The 18959-nt window shown below is 34.1% G+C and overlaps 1 protein-coding gene across 1 annotated transcript in view; it reads right to left on the reverse strand.

The window, feature by feature from the left end:
• PHIP (PHIP subunit of CUL4-Ring ligase complex) overlaps positions 1 to 18959 on the reverse strand; it is a 140615-nt gene that overhangs the window by 111241 nt on the left and 10415 nt on the right. The window contains 2 exon segments of the mRNA XM_017890728.1: positions 4686 to 4784; positions 4876 to 5026. Coding sequence (XP_017746217.1) covers positions 4686 to 4784; positions 4876 to 5026 — 250 coding nt within the window.

The following is an 18959-nucleotide window of genomic DNA, read 5'->3' on the forward strand; positions in this document are numbered from 1 at the left end:
AGGTTAAGAAACCCTCCTTAGAACCTGACTCCTGGGATACAGGAATAGACTAGGGGCAGGGGCTCAAGTAGCGCTTAAGTTCTGAGACAGCAAAGGCCTTGTTCTTGCTTATCTGCAACTCCAGACCCTAGCCCAGTGCCAGATACAATTAGGGATATACAATATTTATTTAGCGAGTGAATGAATAATGTAGGACTCCAGGCAAGAAGTACCAAGGCCTGAAATGTGGTTGTGGCAATGATAATGGAGAACAGGTTCAAGAAAAAGTAGAAGAAACAGGTATTATTTATTAAATAGACATAAGAAATGAACAGTAAATCTAAAATAAAATTATCTCCAGGCTTCTGGCTTGGAATAACAAGGTTCAGAGAGCATCAAAAATTACATTTTAGGTGTTTTTAAGTTTGAGATGAATGTGAGATATTCAAGAGGTCCAATAGTTTCCACACGGTTTGAAATATCTAAGAAAATCCAATTTTGCTATCAGCTTAACCTAACATTATCCTCTGAACTACAGTAAGAAGTCCAATAAAAAATTAACAAACCCTATGTCCAGTATGGTATCCTGGACTGGATCCTGGAATAAGAAAATGTGATTAGTGTGAAAACTTAGTGAGATATGAATAAAGTCTGCTATATAGTTAACAGGAGTGCACCGTTGGTTTAGTTGTTCTGAGGAACAGACCAGGTAATGCAAAAGTATAACATTTGGGGAAACTGCATGAGGGGTATACAGGAGCTCTTTAAACCATCTGTGTAACTTCTCAGTAAATAATTTCTTACTCCAAAATTAAAAGTTTATTTAAAGAAAAACAACTACTACCCCAAATGTGTCAAAATTTCAATATTTGGGATCTATATTAAACGTTTAAATCTATATACGTATCTTAAGAAAAGCTAAAATGTCAAGAATTTTTTCTTACCTCCACTGATACTTGGTAATACCACACTGACCAAGGAAAGAGCAAAGAAAACTTTTAAAGGTAGCCAGAGAGAAAATGGCAAAGACTCAACAAGAGAAGAAATAAGTCAGTACTACAAACATTCGTATGTATTTTTTTAAACCTTCTGAACCATACTGTAACAGCTTGAAATAATATATTGTACTACTATGCAGACAACTATTCTGGCAAGAAGACTGATGAATTCTTTCTTCCCATCACCATCCTGTTCATAACTTTATAGCGACAATAAAACAAAATATATACCATGGTGAACTCTAGCAAAACACAGACACTAAACTATGACTAAGCAAGTTGAATCATTTTCATCAGTCTAGCTTCTCTGTAGTGCTTTCAAAAAATATATGTAAATACGCTTTTTTAAAGTAGGCAAAATGGGCAATTCATTACAGGTGTTTCTTACCATAAAGCAAAGATTTTCCTGAAAATCACAACAGAAGAGAGAGAAAAAAATTTATCTTAAACCCTAAAATAAAATAGTCTTTCAGAAAGGTACATCAATTACCTGCTTGGCAATTAATTCTGTTACCTAAATGAATCAATTACATTTCTATGTTTGGATGCAAAACCCAAGGTATTTTTGCCATACGTATATATAGGGTTCTGTACCATCTGTTGTTTCCGGCATCCACTACGCATCTCAGAATGTATCTCCTGTGAATAAGGGAAGACAAATATTCCTCTCTCCCTAGCAGCAGTATTTACTAATCTGACCTTCAATAATGTGACCTAAAATATTTTATTTGACTTCTATAAATATTTGGTACCCTTTTCCAAAAAATGACTAACACCAATTTTCTTGAGTAGTTAAGCATTATTATTAATAAATTTAGTTTACTGGGAATAAAGCATAGCATAATGGAGTCAAACAGTCTGGGTTGAATCCTGGCTTCACTTCTCACTGCATGTGTGAACTTGGTCAAGTTACCAAAATCTTTCCATGCTTCAGTCTCCTCTGTAAAATAAGCATAACAGTTCCTACCTATAGAACATTTAAGGTTTTAAAAGAGTAAATAAATAGAAAATTCTTAGAACAGTCTCTGGCATATAGGAATTACACACCGAGCAAATGTTATTTACCATCAATCACTCTTACACTTTCATTACCTACCACAGATCTGACAATCTATAGAAAGAACAAGCATAACATGTTCTCCTTATTATATGGATCTATAGTTTTTTAAAGACAGAATAAACTTTTCCTAAATGGGAAAACTCCTATAATATTTTATTTTTCCCTTCTTTCAGGAAACCTATTATACCACCTTAGAATAATTTTCTAAGTACAAATATACCCTCGTCTCTCAAAATCTTTTGTTAATGTTTGTTCATTATAACAAGATTATATATTAAAATTATTTAAACAGGACAATCTTTTGTTTTTAAAAAACAATAGATGATTACCCACCATGCAGATACCACATAGGTTATCTCTGAAAAGTAAGTTAGAGGAAGCAATCCAGAATACGTCAGAGAGTCAAAAACATGTAAAACATAGAAGAAAGGATAACAAAGCAGATAAAGTGTTTAAGTCCCATAGGAAAGGAGAGAGAATGGAACAGAGAGGTTACTGTAAAAGATAATGATTGATAATTTTCAATGTCAATAAAAGATATTTCCAGAATCTAAACAAGACAAATTTTAAAAAATTAACGTCAAGACATATCATACTCAAACTGCAGAAAATCAGAAAGAGAAAAAATCTTAAAAGCAATTAGAGAAAAGGAATTGCCTTCAAAGCAGCAAGTTAGATAGTAGATTTAAACCCAAGTACATCAATGATTATATGTAAATAACTAAATGTTCTAGATAAAACACAAAGATAGTCATATTGTATTTTAAAAGCCCCTTTTATATTTTAAAAGAAATAAAAGGGGCCGGGCGCGGTGGCTCAAGCCTGTAATCCCAGCACTTTGGGAGGCCGAGGTGGGTGGATTACAAGGTCAGGAGATCGAGACCCTCCTGGCTAACACGGTGAAATCCCGTCTCTACTAAAAATACAAAAAACTAGCCGGGCGAGGTGGCGGGTGCCTGTAGTCCCAGCTACTCGGAGGCTGAGGCGGGAGAACGGCGAGAACCCGGGAGGCGAAGCTTGCAGTGAGCCGAGATCACGCCACTGCACTCCAGCCTGGGCGAGAGAGCGAGACTCCTCAAAAAAAAAAAAAAAAAAANTAAGTCCCATAGGAAAGGAGAGAGAATGGAACAGAGAGGTTACTGTAAAAGATAATGATTGATAATTTTTCAATGTCAATAAAAGATATTTCCAGAATCTAAACAAGACAAATTTTTAAAAAATTAACGTCAAGACATATCATACTCAAACTGCAGAAAATCAGAAAGAGAAAAAATCTTAAAAGCAATTAGAGAAAAAGGAATTGCCTTCAAAGCAGCAAGTTAGATAGTAGATTTAAACCCAAGTACATCAATGATTATATGTAAATAACTAAATGTTCTAGATAAAACACAAAGATAGTCATATTGTATTTTTAAAAGCCCCTTTTATATTTTTAAAAGAAATAAAAGGGGCCGGGCGCGGTGGCTCAAGCCTGTAATCCCAGCACTTTGGGAGGCCGAGGTGGGTGGATTACAAGGTCAGGAGATCGAGACCCTCCTGGCTAACACGGTGAAATCCCGTCTCTACTAAAAATACAAAAAACTAGCCGGGCGAGGTGGCGGGTGCCTGTAGTCCCAGCTACTCGGAGGCTGAGGCGGGAGAACGGCGAGAACCCGGGAGGCGAAGCTTGCAGTGAGCCGAGATCACGCCACTGCACTCCAGCCTGGGCGAGAGAGCGAGACTCCTCAAAAAAAAAAAAAAAAAAAAAAAAAAAAAAAAAAAAAAAAAAAAAAAAAAAAAAAAAAAAGAAAAGGAAACAGAAAAGTAAAATAATAGAAAAGAGATACACATACATATATAAATGAAAAACCAAAGTCATATAAAACTTACTATCTGTATAATAAGTATCCAGAAAAGAAAGAATGAAGTAAGATTTGAGCAGGTGGAAGAAAAAAGAATAACATTCCTGGCTAGGTAGGAACATGAGAGTGGAAAAGAAGCTATGATTGAAATGTGAAGGTCTCTGAAAATTAGGAATACACTTAGAGAAAGTACAACACTATTAAAGTATCTTGACCTTTTTATACTATCTTGAGCAGAAGAGTGACCCAACAAAGGTAGACCTGAATAAGGTTACTATTACAGTGTTACACACTATACTGGAAGGGAGAGACAGATGACCCCCCAGGCAAGATTAGTTTGGATGATGCTGTATTAATCCAGGTAAGGCAAGGGCCTGGTAGTAGCAGATGGGAAAGGGATGAACCTAGGAGGCATCTCAAGAAGACATATTTACATCAGTACTCCCTCTTTGAAACTTTAGCCAAAAAAAAATAGTACTGTGCTTTTAAAAAGATAACTACTTTTGTCTCCTACCATAATAACTAATCTGAATTATATACTGATTCTACTAACTCGACCTAATAATATATACCTTCATATGGAACTTTTGTAAAAATAAAATACCAATGAGGCTAACTGGCCTACATAAGGTGCAATGTGCACAATCCCTAATTATACATGACTTTTTCACTATTAAAACTACTAATAAGAAAAAAAATCTATTTTTTTCTTAAATTCTCTAATACCACAGTAACCAAAAAACCTTTTTATTTTCAAAAGCTCTTTACCAAGAGGCTATTTACTAGCAGTGAACTCAAACAACTCACCAATGCTGGGTGGGCTACCATAATTAACTGGTGACTCAGGTGGTCTTCCACAGTGCAACGCAGCCAGAGCAGATCCTTTCCATACAACATGCTTGCAGCCTATTAAACACACGTATTTTTATGCATACAAAGAACACAAAAACGAAAGTGAGATAAAGAATGTCTGAATCCTATGAGAAAATTTTCATACTTTTATTTGTGCGTAGTAAAGACTGTCTTCCAGCTCCTAATAAAGTTTGTACTCCAGGAACACTTTGAGGAATTTCTTGTTCAAGAAGAGGTCCTAGTCGATGACATATTTGCAGCAAGTGATCAGGTGCTAAGTGTCTGTAATACTTCACCTATTATGTAAAAGACAAATATAGTATGTTTCAGTTTATCATTTTAATTTTCAAAATCTTTGAGCAACAATAAAAAAATTCATCCAAGTATAAAATGTTTTACATATTTGATGTAAAGCAAATCTCCAGAATAATTAAGAATTAAAAACAACTGATAGTTGGTTATTAAAAAATTTAAGAACACTTAACATCTATGCTGAATTTCATAATTTACCAAAAACCTTACAGAGAGAAAGACAAAATTCCAACTGCTGCTTTAAATACCTTTCAACCATAAAATAAAGCTACCCACCATAAAAAGTGTGAGCACTTTTGGAACAACTTCAAAATACTACTTAATTTGAAACCATGATATGAAATGCTAATATTTTTATTAGTCTTTCAGTATATAAACAATATTCATGATCTAAATAAAATTATATTGGAAAAAATACTATATTACTTTATAATTAGCTATCAAGTTAAAAAAAAAAATGTCCACAGTAGTATCTCGTTCAGCTGTTCTCAAAGTATGTTTTGGGCACCCCTGGAGGTCCCTCAGATAAAACTTATGAATAATATTACATTAGTTGTTTTTCACTTTTTCTCATGAATGCATGGTGGAGGTTTCCACAGGACACATAACATGTGATGTCTTAACAGACTGAATGCAGAAGCAGATAAGAAAATGTCTCTTCTATCAAGCCAGATATTAAAGATTGACAGAAATGTAAAACAATGCCATGCTCCTCACAGATTGGCTTTGTTTGGGAATAATTATTATAAAAATGTTACTTATATTAACATGAAATTAGTTTACTAGTATTATTTAATAGGTCTCTAATATGTTATATGCTATGTTTCTAATGTGGTAAATACCAATAGATTATAACCTACACAAATAAAGGAACTTCAATACATTTTAGTAAGCATAAAGGGGTCCTAAGACCAAGAAATTTGAAAACTGTTCCTCAAGTTTACCAAGTAATGGCAACTTTAACATGAATTCCTTTAGATAANCTTAATTTGAAACCATGATATGAAATGCTAATATTTTATTAGTCTTTCAGTATATAAACAATATTCATGATCTAAATAAAATTATATTGGAAAAAATACTATATTACTTTATAATTAGCTATCAAGTTAAAAAAAAAAATGTCCACAGTAGTATCTCGTTCAGCTGTTCTCAAAGTATGTTTTGGGCACCCCTGGAGGTCCCTCAGATAAAACTTATGAATAATATTACATTAGTTGTTTTCACTTTTCTCATGAATGCATGGTGGAGGTTTCCACAGGACACATAACATGTGATGTCTTAACAGACTGAATGCAGAAGCAGATAAGAAAATGTCTCTTCTATCAAGCCAGATATTAAAGATTGACAGAAATGTAAAACAATGCCATGCTCCTCACAGATTGGCTTTGTTTGGGAATAATTATTATAAAATGTTACTTATATTAACATGAAATTAGTTTACTAGTATTATTTAATAGGTCTCTAATATGTTATATGCTATGTTTCTAATGTGGTAAATACCAATAGATTATAACCTACACAAATAAAGGAACTTCAATACATTTTAGTAAGCATAAAGGGGTCCTAAGACCAAGAAATTTGAAAACTGTTCCTCAAGTTTACCAAGTAATGGCAACTTTAACATGAATTCCTTTAGATAAGACTGATGTGGGGGGAGGTGAGATTTAAATCATTTCATTCCATCTTGCAATATCTGCTATACTCTAACTGCAGAAATCCATGAACGATATGTTTTTAAAGGTAGCTAATACTCATCCATCTAAACTGAAGCCAATAGGAGAAACCTACCTTGCTCTTTACCAAAATACACTCCTTCTTTCACAAAGATAACATGGAGCCATACTGCCACACTTTGGTAAGATTATTTAAAACAGCAGAGTTTGGCATACAGTAGGTGATAAGTCAGTAAAATGAGTATTTTTGGAAAAAGGAGTTCTAATAGAGTATGTATCATATGAATTATACATACTACCTCCTTGTTTTACAGTCAAAAAGCACAGACATTGAAGTCTCTGAGAAATCCTGAGATAATTTCCCAAACTCACTTAGCTACAGAATCCCTTTTTTCCCTAATAATATCTATCATATTCATCCAGAACATAGTTTAGGAAACACTAGTATGATTAGCTAAATAAAAAAGCATTTAGAAGAAAACTTACCAAAATGCGTTTTAAAATCATATTTAATCATCCCCAAAATAATTTATTTAAAATAAAATTTAGAAGTCTAGAATACTTGTAAGGTTGCTTCCAGTTCTAAGATTGCAAATGATTATTTTAATGTGACTTAATTGATCAAAATTCCTTTTAAAAACTTTAAAGAAGAAAGAAGTTCATTCCTTATTAACTTCAAATGTGTGATGATCCTGTTTTAGTATCCTCTGGCAAAATATATTTTCAGGTTGCGAAACTGAACATCCTTACTGTAATATTCTATCTGTCAATAAATTATGAATCCACTCTGACTCAAGCTTTCTTCAGTGATTTAGAATGTTTGAATTTTTCAAAATCAACTTTCATTTTTAAGTTAGAAGAGATATTTCCAATTCGTAAATTCCTTGTGCTTTCTCTGGCTTTTGAGACTTTACACAAGCTGATCCCTCTGCTGGCAATCTTGTCTTACCTGCTCACCTCTACACCTCATTCTCCTTCATGTCTCAGTCTATGTCTCACTCACTGCCTTCCATGACCTATTTTCACCACCTGTGCCCCTTTTTGGACACTTTGTGTCCACAGCACATTATACTCCTCAAATGTCCCTTCACTGTGTGGTACTTACCACATTAATTGTTTTTAATATATTTTGATACTTAGACTTTTAAGAATCTAATGAGAGTTATGATCTTCTTCACCCCAAAAATATAGAAGCCCTACAATTATCTGCCCTGTTTGGGGGGTTCATAAGACTCATGCACTATAGTAAAATTGCCAGCTTACTTGTCTGTGTCCTGCATAAGGAGAGATTAGGCCATCTTTACCTCTGTCTACCCAATACCTAATGCAGTACTTACAGTTAAGTGCTTAATAAAGTTCTAGTTGGATAAACGAAGATTTAAGAATATGCAGAAACTACTGACTTCCCCATTCTCAAAAACCTCAAAACATTTTGTTAGCGCCTATCCCAGCACATAAAAATAGATGCAGTAAAATTTCTTTACATGGTATAATTCTTTATTCTAATAGTTTTGGGGTTATTGTTTTTTGTTTGTTTGTTTGTTTGAGACAGAGTCGCCCTTTGTCGCCCAGGATGGAGTGCAATGGTGGGATCTCAGCTCACTGCAACCTCCGCCTCCCAGGTTCAAGTGATTTTCCTGCCTCAGCCTCCCAAGTAGCTGGAATTACAGGCGCCCACCACCTAACCTGGCTAATTTTTGTATTTTTAGTAAAGACGGTGTTTCGCCACGTTGACCAGGCTGGTCTCAAACTCCTGACCTCAAGTAATTTGCGCCCCCCAGGCCTCCCAAGTGCTGGGATTACAGGCATGGGCCACAGCTATTAGATAATAGCTATTATCTAATTGCAATTATCTAATAGCTATTCTAATAGTTTTAAAACACTTTTTAAAGAAAGCCATAGAACATGTCTTCAAACAAAATTTCAGACAAAACAGATTAAAGGTACTCAGAAAGTATTCTTACTTAAGTGGCATCAGGGAACACATATGTCAATGCTTGACTCTCTACTTGCTTCCTCTTAGCAGTCCCTGAGGTACCACCATGAAAGGGTCTCTGGAAAGAACAGTGGAAACAGACTAACAAACAATGCTATTATCCTCTCTTTCCCAAGAGTCCTCTTCCCCACCCCTCATTTTCTCAGCAGATGACCTAACCTACTTTACAGGAGAACCTTTTTTAAAGCTGAAACTTTCTGTTTCTTCCCTATCAAACCTGTAAACTTAGCTACACCTGTACCAATTCTGTCTCTTAGTAACACAATTGTCCCTCTTAACATTTAAGATCCAGTCCCTCTACCTATGCTTTGAATCCTAACTTCTCTGACTGCACGGAAATCCTACACTATAAATTAGACCTCCACATTCTAGTATGTACACTAACTTCCTCTCAACCAACTCCTTCCCATCTACACCTACATGTAAACATGCTCATTTTGCATTCACTTTAGGAAAAAACAAAAACCCTGCCTAACTGCTATTATCCAACACCTCCCCACCCAAATATCCTGGCTACCCCTTTCCCATTCTCTTCCTCTCCGGAAACATGTTTTTAAAATAATGGTCCATAGCCCACCTCATTTCATATCCCATCCTCTCCTCAACCTACTCCATACTAGCTCCCACACTCATGAATTTACAAAAAATAGCTCAAAAGTTCACCTTCAATTATCAATAACTCCAATAAGCATTTTAAAATCTGTATCTTATTTAATGTCCCATAATATTTCACCTAAGTGTTGAACACTTCCTCATTTGCAAACTATCTTCTCTTAACTTTTGTGACACTCCTTGGCTTGCTTTCTTCCTCTCCAACCATTCCTTCTCATTTTTCTTGTAGGTTTATCCTCCTCTATATAGCCATTAAATAGTGAAGTTCCTTAAGATCCTGGGTACGAGTCCAGTTCCAGATCCTCTTTTCTTCTCACTATATACTCTCTCCTTGGACAACTGTTGTAACAATGACTTCCAAACTTCTATTTATAGCACAGACTTGCATATCAAAGTTTCTTAAAACAGCTCTCTAGAGCCCCAAAGCATCTGACACTCAACATATGCAAAACTGAATTGATGGACCCTCATGAAAACATTCCCCACTAAAGTGTTCCCTACCTTGGTGGATGTCAACCCCATTTATCCAACCTTAGAAGACAGAAACCAAGGAGCTGCATTTTTTACACAGTCCATTCCTTCCTCCTTCCCATCATATTCCCAATATCCAAACAGTCACCAAGTTCAACTTAATTTTTCCTTCCTATTTTTAAATCCATCTACCTGTATCTCCATAATAGTCCAAGCTCAAATAATCTTTGCAATAAACGCCTACCTTTCCCAAATGCATTCACACCCCATTCAAATCTATTCTCTATACTGCAACTAGAATGTTCTTTCCAAAATACATATCGGATCAAGTCACCCCTATTTAAAACACTTCTGAGGCTTTCCTTACTCTTTGGATAAAGATCCAAATCCTTAACTTGGTCTACCAGTCCAGAAATGCATGTATGGTCACTTCTTAACTTTCTAGCTTCACCTGGCACATTCCCAGTCCCTTTCCCCAACTCTCAGTTTTCACATTTCAACCACATGGCCTTCTTTCAGGTTATTTACGCACAATCTCTCTCTCCTGTCAGACTTTATCATATAGCATACACTCTGCATTTCCCCACACTTCCTTGCCCAGACAACTCTTCTACGTGTCTCAGATGTTCCCTGTAATGTAACTTCCTTTGTTTTTCTATACTCTACACAATCTAAGTCTGTTTTCTTGGTTGCACACTTCCTGTGACTTTCCTTTATTAACTCATATATCAGCTTGTGATTATACATTTAAAAGTATAATTTAATGTTTTTCTATTTCACCATTAAATACAAAAGAGCAGGGGCCATGAATCTTTTTTGCTCTCAACTATCTGTCTCTCTCTCTCACACACACACACACAAACACACAGAATAAACAAAAGTATTTTTTAAAATAAAACAATCTTTTCTATTACCTTCTTTACAAACATATTAATCACATTCCTATTCATAAATATTAATACATTATTTACAGATATACATATGTGATTTTCAATTTTCTAGTAAGAACCCCATATCTTTAATATAAACTTAAGCTTTTAATTTAAATTAGCTTTTATTTCACTGGTAAATAATTAAAAGAGACATTTAAAATAATATAATAAAATCTCTTATCTATATTGTATGTGGTTTCTCAGCAATCTATCACACCATATTATTTCAGGGGAAAAATAACCCCTCAAGAATCCCAAATTCAGATATACGAGTTACTTTCTGTGACCCTAGGTGCTTTCAAATTCTCAACATTCAACACATAAAAAGTATGACCAGATTATAAAGTCAATGTGATAAATAATACTAATATAGCTAACACGTATTGGCTGCACACTGAATGCCAGGCCCTATGGTAAGTGTGTAAGTTTTACATGGAACTACTCACAACTCTGAGAGGTATATACTATCATTATTCCCATTCTATAAAAAAATTATAGAATTTATTTAAAAAGATATTGCAACCTTCCCAAGTTCACACACAGTGAGCAGATGAGAGTCAAACCATAGCAATCTAACTCTGGACTCTACAATTCATACTATCACACAAATGACCTATTACCTCAAATATGTGTATATATCAATGTGCAAGATATAAGCAAGTCATACATCAGACATTTTGAATAGTTTTCAACACAGACATTAAAGTGAACCAGAAAAAGAGAAACATTTCACGGTTCACTTTCACTAATAAGGAAACTAACATAAAAGCATAAATTTCTATAGGTAAAAGGGAACACTTTAAAAAATTCTAACGGTAAAAGTAGAAGATAAAACTAAAATATTTATAAGATTATGCTGCTATACCCTTAATTTAAAATTAGAAAGTAAAAACAGATTAAAGAGTTAATAACAAATTTATTATTACTATTTTAAAATTCCCCAAGAATGCCCATGTATCAGTAGTGCTCAAAACTTTTAAACTCATCCACCCCATTTTGTTTTCATTTGCTTTTAAGGGAGCGGGGGGGGGGTCTCGCTCTGTCACCAAGGCTAGGGGACAGTGGCACAGTCACAGCTTACTGCAGCCTCAAATTCCTGGGTTCAAACAATCCTCCCACCTCAGTCTCCAGAGCAGCTGAGACTACAGGTGCGTTATATCACTTCTAATTTTTATTTTATTTTTTTAGAGACAGCGTCTCTCTGTGTTGCCCAGACTGGTCTGGAACTTCTGGCTTCAAGTGACCCTCCTGCCTCAGCCTCTCAAGTAGCTAGGATTACAGGTATAAGCCACCATGCCTAGCTCTCATCCCTTTTTGATGAACAAAACATTTTCTCTCCTCTAATAAGATGCAAGAATGGGCCTTATGGATGCAAATCCTGATGCCATTCCATCGAGATTCACACTTCTACTGTCTAAACCAGGCGACTACTCAGAGCTTTTTCAAACTTATGTCCCTTCCACCTCCATTCTCAATTGAGTTGCTTGCTATGGGAACAACAATCTTTGGTTAACCGTCCATCCATTTTAATCCTTTTTCATGGTTAAAATCTGAATTAGCCAAAAGTATCCTTTTGGTAAAATATGTTATATTATTTAGAGTAGAAGTCAGCGAACATTTGTAACCATCATATGGTAAATATTTGAGGCTTTAAGAATAACATAGTACCTCCATTGCATGTTCTTATTTTTTTTAAACAATTCTTTAAAAACGCAATAACCATGCTTAGCTTGATGGCCTTCCAAAAACAGATCTCCTGCACAATTTACCCACAGCAGCCATTAGTTTACCACTCCCTGATCGAAAGAATGATTCATGGTTCTAGCAATGTCTCCATCAGCAAGAACAAAAGAATTCTGTGAAACAGCAGCAACTCTGCTCATTCCTTGTCCATCTTGGCCCAAGTTATAAATCTGTATCATCCATTTTTCAGATCACATATATAAAATATTTCTAAAATTATCCATTGCAATTTTAACAAAAGGGTCATCTTCTGAGAATGTGAATTATAGTATGGAAGAAACAAGAAAAGAAACTGAGCTATTTGAGAGGTTTATCATCCTATATTTTTGGCTAAACCAACATTTTCTGATAGTATGCTACTTCATATAAACAGCCATCCTTCCCAGCCAAAAAAAATTGCCATTATCTCAGTGAAAGGTATTGTTAAAAGGCAAGTGTCATTAGTGGGAAGAAAATATAACGGATCTAGAAGCCGCTGCATTCTATCAGACATACTGCCACTAAGAACTCTACTCAGTTTGTAAAGAAATGGTCAGTAATTTAAAATACGAAATCTTACCGGTCATGGTAGCTCATGCCTGTAATCCCAGCACTTTGGGAGGCTGAGGCAGGTGGATCACTTGAGGTCAGGAGTTCAAGAGCAGCCCTGCCAGCATGGTGAAACCCTCTACCAAAAATACAAAAATTAGCCAGACATGGTGGCACATGCCTGTAGTCCCAGATACTTGGGAGGCTGAAGCAGGAAAATTGTTTGAATCCTGGAGACAGAGGTTGCAGTGAGCTGAGATCACGCCACTGCACTCCAGTGTGAGTGACAGAGCAAGACTCTGTCTCAAAAACAACAACAACAACAACAACAACAACAACAAAACCCCAAGAAATCTCAAGTCACACAGCCTGGGTTTAAAGTTGCTAAGGCTGAGGATGAGAAAAACATTTACTCTTTCTAAGCCTCAGTGTCCTCATCTGTATGACTGGTATCACAATAGTCACCACCCTGGAAAGTAGTCATAAATTACTAAATTAAACCATATAAAGTAGTTAATACTGTACCTAAAAGTTGGCTGTTACTTTAATTACATTCTATGTTACATATTACATCTACATAATGACTTTTCATGTTAAACAAAATCTTTGTAAACCTAAATAGGAAAAAAATTTGAGCATCTTTTTAACAACCTTTTCAAAGTGATGTTAGATCAATATATTCATTCCAATTATTTGATTTAGCTGTGAAGACCTAGAAGTGCCTTTCTCTCCTGTAGCATATAATTATTATGAAAATAAGACCCTGCTGTTTGGCACCAGTATCATCTGTCTAACTAGGCTTTCACTTCATCTTTAGGTTCTAAACATCTAATTGGTTCTAAAAGTCACTTTTCAGATCTTCTCACATCTATTCTCTCACAGTTTTGTCAGATATAAAAGGCCAGTTACACTTCGGCTATTATGTTTTTGAGTTCTAAAAGGCGAGTTTATTGGAATACAGTTATTTGTATACTATTGTAGCATATAAACAAAATTATAGAAATACAATATATTGTATAAATATATTATTTATTATATAAAAACATATAATAAGGTATTAATTAATGTTAGTGACCTATGTGAGAGATTCGTTTAGGCCGGTATTAAAATCGCTTTTTCTAACAATCCATTTATAATTACAATATCTGTTACTAACAGTGTGAGTTAAATTATAATCTTTAAAGCAAGAATGCATTTTCTGATTTGTTAACTGTAATAGCTTCTCCACAGAAAACAAAGTACTTACTTTGTGCTGAGTGTTCTAAAATTTATTTATCTTCATAAGCACATAAGCTTAAGTATTCTCCCTATTTCATACATAAAGAAAACTGAAGTTCAAGGCAGCAGTTTGTCTGAGGGCACACATTTGGAGAACAGAAGAAACAGTAATCAAACCCAGGTCTCCTGATTCCAAGTTTACTGTTATTTTTATCATGTTACAGCTTCCTTATTAGAACTTTAGTTTTCTCCCCACTGACACACAGATTTGATTAAAAACTTAACAGAACCCATATAAGTCAGTTCAAGTTAAGTCCTCTAAGCTGGGTAACTATTCTCAGAAGGCCCCTTAGATGCCTATTATTTCTTTGTAATTATAATAAAATATAGAACCTTATTAAGTGTCAAAATTAATCTTGGTGGTCTATTTGTTCAAGTTAATAATTGTGAATAAACAAGCTTCAAAGAATGTGTCATATTCAGAATTTAGTCAACTGTTAAGAATTCATTTAGATAATAATTCAGATTACATTATCAATACAATTACCAATATAAATTTGTCATTTAAAGAAAATGCAATACTAAAATAAAAACAAAGAAAATGCAATACTACTCTTCCAAATTTTATTCATCATAAACCAATCAAATCTTGCTTAAAAAAAAAAAAAGAGACTCGATTCAGAATTGAGGTTTCCATAAACCAAAGCAGGGATGCTTCATAAAAAAGAATTTAAAACACAACAAAATGACAACATTTAATTGCTTAAAATAACAAATTTTCAAGTTTTGATTTTTAAGTTGTCATATGCGCTACTTTGCGTACTTTTAAAATTCCCTTTAAAACATTACTAGCAAAACATTAAATTCAAATCTAGGAATCTGCTGAAAAGTTACTGTGTATTAATTTAAAGATGAAAAATCCTTTAACTGCTTATACTAACGCTAATGTAAATAATCTTGAAAGATCAGTTTCATTTTTAATGTTTCAGTTTCAAGCACAGTACTCAAAATAACATAATTCTTATGCAATGACAGCAAAGTTGTTTCAGACAACGGATGTTTCACTAAGTTGCCTAGAATGTAGTGTCTCTACACCCAAAAACTAAACCAGAGTCAAACACGAGATACATATTTCTTGCATTATACTATAATTCTTTTGCCATGACAAGTTACATGTCTTTTTCTATTCATGACAGAAACCAAATAGACCATGACATATGACCACCACAGGACAGCTGCAGTCCAGAACACAGTCATCCTCCAATATTCATGGGGGAATGGTTCCAGGAAACCCCCACACCAAAATCAAAATCCAGGATGCTCAATTCCTCATATAAAATGGCACAGTGTTTTCATATAACCTATACATACACTCCTCCTGCACACTTTAAATCATCTCTAGATTACTTATAATACCTAATACAATGTAAATGTCATATAAATAATTGTTACACCGTATTTTTAAAATTTTTTGTATTTTGTTTTCTAAACTATTTTGATCTACAGTTGAATTCACAGACGTGACACCTGCAGATAAGGAAAGCCTGCTGTACATGAATTCTTCCTGTGTCTCTGCTGCAAAAAAACCTGCTATACCCATCTGTACTGCCATGGATAACCTAGGAGTTACCTATACCACACATCTCATTCTCCTTACAATTTAGGTTTAACACAAGCAGAAGTTGCATTTGACTATGTTGCCACCTAAATTTTCTCATCAAAAGCTTCTCATTCAACCATCCTTTTCTTACCTGTGATGCCTAAGCTCAAATATGGCTGTTTTTGAGTGTGTAAGGTAAATAACTAAAGGAGGACCTGTCTCACAACTGATGATTGTCTTCTCTGTAATAACTTCTCAACTTATATTCATCACTATTCAATACGATAACAAGTTTGTGATTTTTCAGTACCCTGCTTTATCAAATTCCATTAAGAAAAAACATGTTATCATTTTCACCAATTTGTTATAAAATACTTACACTCCTCTATATTCCATAGGTCCAATAACATTATTTATTGCAAAGTAATTTATTAACACTCACAATTTCCTCATAATTTCATCGACATAGCTTCTCAAAAACAAAATAATAGAAACTGAGAATGTTCACATTTAAAATGTCTTTCGCAAACTTTAAATTTGATTCCTGTAACAGCCTTTGCCACTTTTAGATATAACCACAAAAGCAACTTAAATATCCTAAAATTAGCTGTTAAAAATTTTTTTCTAAGTAAAAGTGCACTAAAATAGAAAGTTATTTTAAATAAGTATGTTTGGTATTCTCTGCCAACTAAAGCTTAGTATTACAGATATTTTTCTACGAATTCTGAAATTTATACAAGGAAACTACTAGTAAGAATGAAACTAATCTGTTTAGTATTACTTATTCGGAGTAGTTGTACAAGATACGATTTTGTTACAATTCTGTAGTGACATGGTAAATACCCACAAAATTTGAGAAAGGGAAGAATGACTGTCAATTGGTTTTAACTTTAGTAGAAGCTGCATTAGACTGTTATTATTATTTTCTTATTATTCATCCATGTTTCCAGATTATGAAAAAAAAAGAAAACCAAAAACTAACTTACAAAGAAATTCTAAATCAACTAAAAAACTGAAATTGATTAGGATTTATTTAACCTAAAGCCAAAGTCTTTTTTAAATTCTGTTTAAAATATATATAAACAGATTGACAAAATAGAAGTCAAGACATCTCTTCTCCGACAGTTTCCAAAAAGAATATAAACTGTTGTGATGGTTGTAAATATCACAAATAACTGTATAGGAGGCAGATGCAATAACCAAGTTTTCTTCATATATTGCTAAATGTCATTTGATGATTACCCAAAGAGAAAAAGCTTTGCATATTCTCTAATCAATTCAGGATTACATTAACCACCTAAATTATTTCTTAATGTTCAGTGTTCCATAAAAACAAGTCATAGTAGAAATTAGTAGCAATATTTTTCCAGAGGTCTATCCACAATGCCTTAACCATGATTTATTTTTGGTATTAACTAAACATTTTTCCTTTATTTTTTAGGCCTGTTTTATCCTTAAGTCTATAAAGTAATTATATTAATAGTATCTTCCGAAGTTTTTTGTTTTTTTTTTTTCTTTTCTTGAGACAGGGTATCACTGTGTCGCCCAGGCTGGAGGGCAGTGGCATGGGACAGAGCTTACTGCAGCTTCAACCTCCCTGGGCTCAGGCGATCCTCTCACCTCAGCCTTTCAGGTAATTGGGATTACAGGCATGTGTCACTACTACTGGCTAATATTTTTTTAGTTTTTGTAGAGATGGGGTTTTCCATTTTGTCCAGGCTGTTCTCCAACTTGTGGCCTCCCAAAGTACTGGGATTACAGGTATGAGCCACCACACCCGGACTCTTCTGAAGTTTTAATGCAGTCTTTTTATACTGCAGATTCTATGTTTAGAAAGTACATACATACTTGTTTCTGAAATAAAAATATAAATGCTCTTCTTTTAAAATATTATAAAGCTCTAAGTGGAACACTACTAAAGTTCTGATAATAGCACTACTAAAGTTCTGATAATAGCAAACCCAAACCCTTACATAGTACTTGATTCATGCCAGTTATTACTCACAGATCACACAAAGTAGAAGCTATTATTAGCCCATTTTACCGAATGGAAAACAGACTCTCTCAATAAGATTCTGCCTCACAACAAATAAAAACCATTATAGTTTGTGAAAGGCACACTCCAGCTCCCGCTTTACGTTCACACCGCTTTACAATGAAGAATATTAACCATACAGTAAGTACTGCAATTAAAAATGTTTGTAAATGCTTCAAATTTTAAAAAATGGTATAAGTATCAATAGAATAATTCTACTTGTAAGAAAGAATGAAGAATGCTCCTTCAGCCTCTCAGCAACATATTCACACCTAACATTTTATTCATCATGTAACCCTTCACACCTAACATATTTTATTCATCACTATAACAACCTTGAGAGATTAAAGCTGTTTTAGAGACTACCATGCAAAGCTTCTATTTCATTGATACTCTACTAAAAAAGGAAATAGTAACTCTACTACACACATTTACTTTATTACATGTTCCCCCAACCCCCCAAAATTATAATAATCAAGTGTTGAAAGAACTATGCTATCTTCAATGTAGAATGGGAATCCCTAATTCTAAAGCATTTAATATGGTATCTTTTTTTTTTTTCCCCTGAAAGTTGTCTCTAGGTTTTATACCTTAACTTTCACATTAATCAGCACACACTAAATAAATGTATACCTAAGATACATACATAAATAAATCCTATCCACGGTTCCTATTCATCTCTGAATTTGAGACCACCAATAATGAAAACTAGTGCTTAAACTATGATGGAAATCATGGTAATTTGGGGGCATTTTACAACATAGTTAGTGTCTCAAATCATCTTTGCAACAAGAAATGAATTTACCACCAAAGAATGGCACTATGAAAAGCATTTATATAATTTTGTAACCTACGTGATTTCTACTTTTCTGTGTTTTAGAAAATTAAGCTCTACAAATGAAATAAAGCTTACTTCTTAAATACAATGTACTGCTATTTCTAGTTCAAAATCACAGATTTTCAGATTGAAAAAATTTCAATCCACTTATTTTTCAAATGAGATAACTGGGACAAAGAGAAATTCCATTACTTGCCCAAGATTACCTACAGGTTAACTGTCAGCAGAGCTTAAAACCACAATCCATATCTCCTGACTCTCAATCCTT

The sequence above is a fragment of the Rhinopithecus bieti genome, unplaced genomic scaffold (assembly GCF_001698545.2).
Source record: "Rhinopithecus bieti isolate Rb0 unplaced genomic scaffold, ASM169854v2 scaffold_20307, whole genome shotgun sequence".
Taxonomy (NCBI): domain Eukaryota; kingdom Metazoa; phylum Chordata; class Mammalia; order Primates; family Cercopithecidae; genus Rhinopithecus; species Rhinopithecus bieti.